The sequence below is a fragment of the Molothrus ater genome, unplaced genomic scaffold, assembly GCF_012460135.2.
Source record: "Molothrus ater isolate BHLD 08-10-18 breed brown headed cowbird unplaced genomic scaffold, BPBGC_Mater_1.1 matUn_MA508, whole genome shotgun sequence".
In the NCBI taxonomy this organism is placed as follows: Eukaryota; Metazoa; Chordata; class Aves; order Passeriformes; family Icteridae; genus Molothrus; species Molothrus ater.
Genome location: NW_023416513.1, coordinates 142,470 through 149,731, shown reverse-complemented (window position 1 = coordinate 149,731; position 7,262 = coordinate 142,470). Strand labels below are relative to the sequence as shown.

At 49.7% G+C, this 7,262-nt stretch overlaps 1 protein-coding gene across 1 annotated transcript; it reads left to right on the top strand.

Annotated features, from left to right (window-relative positions):
- The first annotated feature begins 1,438 nt into the window (after positions 1-1,438).
- Positions 1,439-7,262, top strand: LOC118700277 (uncharacterized). Its single transcript, XM_036404665.1, has 7 exons — positions 1,439-1,485; positions 2,485-2,737; positions 3,624-3,683; positions 4,310-4,441; positions 5,246-5,392; positions 6,502-6,562; positions 6,734-7,262. The coding sequence occupies exons 2-7, from the start codon at positions 2,573-2,575 to the stop codon at positions 6,835-6,837; spliced, it is 669 nt and encodes a 222-aa protein (XP_036260558.1). The 5' UTR covers positions 1,439-1,485; positions 2,485-2,572; the 3' UTR covers positions 6,838-7,262.

The following is a 7,262-nucleotide window of genomic DNA, read 5'->3' as shown; positions in this document are numbered from 1 at the left end:
TCCAACACCTAACTGCCCTAACAGTGAAACATTTTTCTAATATCTAATCTGAATTTTCCCTGTCTCAGTTTAAGGCCATTTCCTCTGGTGCTCTCACTGCAGACACAGCAGCACAGACTGATGCCCGCCTTATTACGGCCTCCCTTGAGGGAGTTGTAGAGAGTGATGATGTTCTCCCTGCACCTTCTCGTGAGACTGAACAACACCAGCTCCCTCAAAGGTAAGATGTGTTTTCTACACCTTTCATGAGCTTTTTTGCTCTTCTCTGGACGCCATCCAGCACCTCAAAATCTTTTTTAAAGTGGGTGGCACACAACTGAGCACAGCACTTGAGGTGTGGCCTGAGCAGTGCCAAGTAAGGGGGATGATCCCTTCCCTGGTCCTGCTGTCTGCCCGATCCCAGATAGAAGCCAGGATGCCCTTGGCCTTCTTGGCTACCTGGGCACACACTGGCTCTTGCTGTATCAAGGGCACTCCCAGGCTCTTTGCTGTCAGCAGCACAGGTTTTTTTGTTCTTTCCGACAGAGTGGGCGCCGATGTGCCAGGGGAACCTTTGCCTGTCAATCTCAAGAACCGATCACACAAGTCATTAACAGTATGTGTGGAGTTTCGTGGAATCTTACAATATGGCTTAGATTGGGAGAGATCTTAGATGTGATGGTGTTCACAGGGGTCTCAGGTTGAGGGAAGAGACGAGGATCTGACTCCATGTTTCGGAAGGCTTGATTTATTATTTTATGATACATATTACATTAAAACTATACTAAAAGAATAGGATGTCATCAGAAGGCTAGCTAAGAATAGAATAGGAAAGAATGATACCAAAGGCAGCTGTCTTGGACTCTCTGTCTGAGCCAGCTGACTGTGCTTGGCCATTAATTACCAACATCCAACATGGGCCAATCCCAGATCCACCTGTTGCATTCCACAGCAGCAGATAATCATTGTTTACTTTTTGTTCCTGAGGCTTCTCAGCTTCTCAGGAGGAGAAATCCTAAGGAAAGGATTTTTCATACAAGCTATCTGTGACACTTAGAGATCATCTAGTTCTGCTCCCCGACCTTCTACTAGACCAGGTTACCCAAAACCCCATCCAGCCTGGCCTTTCAGCGCTTTCAGGGATGTTGCATCCAACAGGAGCTCTGAGCAACCTGTGCCACCTTCCCCAGCTCACAGTATTGCAAATGTGCATCGTGTGAAGCAGCGCTTACAGCGGCAGGGGGAAGTAAAGAGATGAACAAGGCTCAGTTGCTGTGGAGCAGGGATGGGTGGCAGGCCCAGTCCCGGCAGCCCGAGAGTGCCCGGGGCGGGGCAGCCGCTCCCGGCAGGGCGGGACAGGGCGGGCGGAGCAGCCGCGGCCCTCCCTGGTCACGGCACGGCTCAGGGGCTTCTTTGGACACAGGCAGGGAATTCCCTTCCCCGGCCGCGGAGCAGGAGCTCTCTCGACGCTGCCCGGGGAGCGCCGCCAGGCCGCTGCCGCTGCAGGTGAGGGCGCGGCGGGACCGGAACGGAGCGGGGGCACACGGGAGACGGAGCTGGAGCTGGAGCCGCCCCTGGAGAGGGCGTGCGATGAGCGGCAGCAGCCACGGGGAGCATCGGGGCTCGGTACTAGCCGCCCCAAGGGAGCAGCGGCGCCTTCAGGGAGAGGTGGAGAGCTTTAGTTCCACATGGGAGAGAGCCTGGGCATTCCCTGAGCTCTGAGGGCAGCAGGAACCAGGATGGGAGAGAGCCTGGCCTCTCCTGAGCTCTGAGGGCAGCAGGAACCCGGATGGGAGAGGGCCTGGGTACCCCTGAGCTCTGAGGGCAGCAGGAACTCGGATGGAGGAGGGCCTGGGCACCCCTGAGCTCTGAGGGCAGCAGGAACCCGGATGGGAGAGAGCCTGGGCACCCCTGAGCTCTGAGGGCAGCAGGAACCCGGATGGGAGAGAGCCTGGGCACCCCTGAGCTCTGAGGGCAGCAGGAACCAGGATGGGAGAGAGCCTGGGCATTCCCTGGGCTCTGAGGGCAGCAGGAACCAGGGTGGGAGAGAGCCTGGGCATTCCCTGGGCTCTGAGGGCAGCAGGAACCAGGGTGGGAGAGAGCCTGGGCATTCCCTGGGCTCTGAGGGCAGCAGGAACCAGGGTGGGAGAGAGCCTGGCCTCTCCTGAGCTCTGAGGGCAGCAGGAACCAGGATGGGAGAGAGCCTGGGCATTCCCTGGGCTCTGAGGGCAGCAGGAACCAGGATGGGAGAGAGCCTGGGCACCCCTGAGCTCTGAGGGCAGCAGGAACCCTGGCGGGGGAAGGTCAGCGCTGGGTCTGAGGTGACGGTCGCGCATTCCGCTCCAGCGACAGGGAATGGTGTCCCAGCCTCCTGGCACAGAGCAGCGGCCCCGGGTATTTCCCAAAAGGCCGCTTGCCCTTGGACGCTGAGGAGGGAGCTCTGAGCTCTGCTCCCGGCAGCGAGCAGCAGCCAATGATCCCGTCCCTTCTCTCTCCCCTGCCTAGGAAGAGCCTTTCTTTCTCCGAGCCTGCAAGGGCCTGGTGCAGCTCGCCAGTCTCCGTGTTCAAGGGTTTGTGCGGGAATCGGAGCAGAATGGATCGGTATCGATATTTCATCTTTAACCAGAGGAACATGGTTGTGCTGGGGATGTTCCAGCTTGCCTTCAGCACCGTCTGTGTCACCAGTGGGTTTATAGATGGCGCTTTTAGAACAGAGTCCCAGCTGGGCAAAACCAGAGCTCCAATTTGGGCTGGCATGGTAAACTTCTACTATATTTTCTATGCTTTGTTTTGCAGTGTTTTTTTTCCCCCACTGCTACCCACTAGTACTCATATTGGGGGTGGGAGGGAAGCCAGGATTTCTTGCCAGCTCATCCCTTCTTTTATGCTTTGAACTCAATTAATTAAAGTTTCCTTATAATGGTATAGGCAGAAGAATGCAAGCAGACTTTCCTCTGAAGGAACTAAATTACATAAATTTCTGCTGGATGATGTAGAAAGTGGGACATAGTGACAGTTGACTGGGGTTTTTTGGCAGAAGCATAGTGACCACAGAGAGGCCACCAAAGATGAGGAGGGGAACACCTGATCCTCTGCTCAGGTAGATGACCCTGTGTCCCACAGCACGGTGCCCCTAATTTTGGTACTGCAGTGAGGTGTGGACAAGAGTTATCTCTGCTCCCTGGCATTCAGCACCCGGATTTACCCTGCTGAGCCATGCTGCAAGGAAATTACACTGAAGAGCTGTCTCCAGGGCAGAGGCTGCCTAGGTCCTCTCATTAGCATCTTTCTTTCCTTTACAAGGTGCGTATGGACTTGGCAAAGCAAGGTGCATTTTCAGCACCTTAAATCAGAGTTATTCAATCAGTTTCATTATTTTGCCCGACCCACAAAGCTCTGGTCAGCAGCAGTAAGGCTGTGTGGGTAGCAAGTGGGCAAGGCGCGTGTCACCCATGTCCTGCATCCAGGAGATGCTGCAGAGGAAAACAGAAGAAATGAACAATTCTATTCCCATTTCTGATGCAGCAGTTACTGTGATCCAAGCCTTGAAAACACTTTTCATTACTTTTCATTACTCTGTAGCAGTTTATCTTCTGAATCTGATGCTAGTCTCCCAAGCTACCATCTCCTTTTGTGCTCTGCAGGTGATGGGAGTCCCAGGCGTCCTGGCTTTGTTCTCCTCGCAGAGGAAGAATCCAGTTCTTGTGAGCTAGAGGGGCAGATGGGTGTTTGTGTGCATGGGACAGGGGAAAAATGCTGGGGCAATCAAAAACAGTTTGAGGAGGGAATGAGCTGACTGGTTCTCCTGCAGAATTAAGAGCTTATTTATTTGAGTTAGCTTCATAAAAGCTGCTGTCTTTATAAACCAAGAGGAGGATGCAGCGTTACCTTGCTTTCTGCTGCAGCAGTCAGGCACTGGGCCTAATAAAAAGCAAAACTCTGTAAAAACACTTCATTTCAATGCTTTTCTTTTGGTGGTCCTTCATGTTCTTAAGCACTGTGTACACTAAAATTTGAAATGAGTTAAGAGGTTTGCATTTCCTAGGTGGGTTTCTCCAGCCGTGTAAACTCCAAGGGAGCATATTGTATGCAAATTAGAGGTCTTTGAGTGGCACCTCTGATTAAATGCAGACTCAGCTGTAACTCAGAAACTCAATATTATGAAAACCTCTACTTCTCTGTGTTTGGCTTCTAAGTGGCTGTTGTTCCTGGGGATGTTGCAGTGTTATGGATGGTCAGAGGCTACCATACAAGTGTAATGCTTGTATTTGCCCAAGGACAGCTTTGATTCCTGCTCCCCTTCTTTTTCTCACTGAAATTCTCTGTCTAGGTGAATGTACTGGTAGTTGCTTCCATAATCTCTTGTGTTGCCATCTTCATTGTAATAGTTTATAGCTCCTTCACACTGAGCTATGGTGAAGAGGAGGAGCTGACTTCTGCCCCAGTCCATGTTATCCATACTGTAAGTACTGATACCATGATTGTTACTGGGGAACATGCCACCCTTAATCTGCAGGCAATGCCAGATGTGGCTTACAGACAGAACCAGACTTGTAGGAGGGCTGACACTAGGTCAGGTTGGCTGCTTTTGCATCTTAGTGCAAAGGGGAGGTGTGGGCTGAGCCATGAAGAAATACTGGTGCTGCTCAGGGAGAGGTGCTGAGAGCATCCCTGGCCTGCTTTGAGATGTGGTTGCAAGGCTGGAATCTTTCCAGCAAGCACCTCAGGTGATGAAGTAACAGCAGTTACAGGGTCAGCTGGTTAAACCTGGTGTTATTTCAAGTGTATCCTCCACAGAACAGCTGTAGAGAAGGAATGAAGCCCTTTTGTATCTCCAGTCTACAAGCAATTGCTTGCTGTAGGGATAAAGGCATTCCAGAGAGATCAAGATGAGCATTAGTTTATTGCAGGGCAAAATCAAAAGGCCAGGCTGCAATAAGGTGCAGTGCAGCAGAACAATGTTTCTCGTGCTCGGTGTGAAGGAGAACAGCCATTCTTTGGATTTTACTCATTGTCAAAGCTATTTCCAAACCCAATTGCCATTGCGTAGCATCTCACCTTTCATCAGCAGCCTTATTTCCCTGCTTGCTCAGTTTGAGGTTCATACTTGGTTTGTTTTTCAGAGCACAGAGAAATCTCAGATAATGCTGACTATGAATCAATCTCCTATCACGCAATCACAGCATTCTGGCAGTCACTAGATGTCCTTTTGGTGGGGTGTGTCACTTGTTGAATGTGGGTTTCCCATCTGCGTTGATGTTTGCAGAGGTTCGTGCTCAGTAAGGTCGTCCAGGGCGCTAACATAGCCATGCTGGCTGTGTCCATCTGCAGTGCCTTTGCTGTGCTGGCCATGGCGTACCTGGGGTGCCGGAGCCTTCCCCGCTGCTCCTGCTATGACAGCCTCACTGGCATGGTGAGTGGGGAGCCCGGGGCACAGGCTGATCCCTACTCACTGTTGGTGGGAGGGCAAGAAACCCGGGGCAAGGTGGGCTTTTCTCCTGTGAACCTAGCCTCAGCTCCTACCTCAGGCGTGTCACCCTGGGCTTTTAAGGTTTTCCAAGCCTTCTGATGTTGACCTTCTTGTAGCGAACTTTCTCACACACTTTCTGTAAATAACCCATTGTTTTGCATTCCTTTATGGAGGAAAAGAAAGCTGATAGACTGTTGGTTTGTCCAGTGTCATGGGAGAGGTGGCACTGTCACCCTCCAATCCGCTGTCACTCTTGGAAAACTGTAAATGTTGGAGTCAGAAAATAAACTTCCCCTTTTCCTTCACCTTGAGAGCAGCGGTGTGCGCTTGTGTTCTCTCGTGTCCTACAGCAACACAGTCATGCAGGGCTAATTCTAAGAAATTAAGTGGGATATTAGAAGGGTTTTATATTTCTTTTATTTTTTCCTTTTACTATCTCCCTCTTATTTACAGTCTCATATAAGATCTAATATAAGTTATCTCTATTTTCCAAACCATTTGTGCTGAAGCTACTGTGGCCCCGTTTCCCATGAATTCTGCTGTCCTCAAAAACTGTTCCTCTCATCTCTGAGCCACCAGTTGCTTCTGGTGCAGCATTACAAAGGCTTACTGATACTTAGATGCTGGAACTTCAAATCCAGTAATAAAAGCATGTCCAGCGCTGTGTGTGCAGTGTTGGGGTGCTGACATGTGTAATTTACTCCTCATTCCTAAGGGCTCTGCCTCAAGTGATGGGACCCACAGCATCTCTGCTTAGTGAGCTCAGTAAATAAATAAATAAAGACCAAGTGCTTCTCTGCTCGAGCAGTTCTGGTGCTGTGTATCAAACATGTGCATCCAGCCATTTGGTTTGCTAAGGAATCAAAGGGTGCAGGCCCCAAGACAGCTGTTCCTGACCAAAGACACTGAGTGGGTAATGTGAGGTTGCTTTAAACTTTCAAACTAAAACGTCTTAGGTGGTGTGGACTGCACAGGCTTTTAAAATAAGTTCAGGTGTATCTGCTTGAACAAATTTCCAGGTGAGGTGTTTGATGGTGCTGTTTTTTCCATAGGAGTGGTTGCAGCCTAGTGAGGACCAAAACCAGGCTGTGGAAATGATTTGTGCTGTACCAAGTGAGTAACTCCTTGGCTTCCCCATATCTGGATGTTCACCAGGGATGAGGAAGGAGCATTCTGAATAAGGTTTACATCCCAGGCCAAAATCCTGATAACCAAAAGGAACTCAGGCTTTTGTGCAGATGTCTATACCATATTTCATGTTTTTCACTCTCTTTTCTCACACAGGCCCTGGGGGGAGAATTTTTACCTTCGCAGATCGGTTTCCAGCCCAGGATGCAGATGCAGAAGAAGACACATCCAAACCTCCACCGTACATCAGAATGACTTGAAAAAGTGGCTGAACACTTTGTTCAAATGTGGCAAGGGAGATGCAATCACTTCTTAGTCTTTAAAGGTTGTTGTGCACTTTTCCTTGGCCATTTGAAAAACACACACAGAGTGAGCTAGTGAATGTCCAGCACTGAGTAGAGATCACAGTGCAGAGGGCAACATCTGCAGGTGATTTTGAACTTTCAGAATTTGTACAGTGAAAATACCTCATTGCTTCTGGAAAGTGAGTGCATTTTTTAGTCCAGCTTTTGTACTTAAATCATGTCTTATTTCACTAGAATTCATCATGTAATTTGTATAGCAGTGCTAGCCTTAGGCATTTAAGTATTTAATACAATTCGTTTTCTTCAACTGCTATCTTGATTTTTTCCCTCTTACTGCATGAATTATTTGGATGACAATGAAGGACACCCTTCATCCTTGA

Bases quoted from the DNA above. Each gene is read 5' to 3' on its own strand.
- LOC118700277 (XM_036404665.1), top strand. From the start codon at position 2,573: ATGGATCGGTATCGATATTTCATCTTTAACCAGAGGAACATGGTTGTG. The intron at 3,684-4,309 runs GTGAGCTAGAGG...TTCTCTGTCTAG, and splicing joins AGAGGAAGAATCCAGTTCTT to GTGAATGTACTGGTAGTTGC. The intron at 6,563-6,733 runs GTGAGTAACTCC...TTTCTCACACAG, and splicing joins AATGATTTGTGCTGTACCAA to GCCCTGGGGGGAGAATTTTT.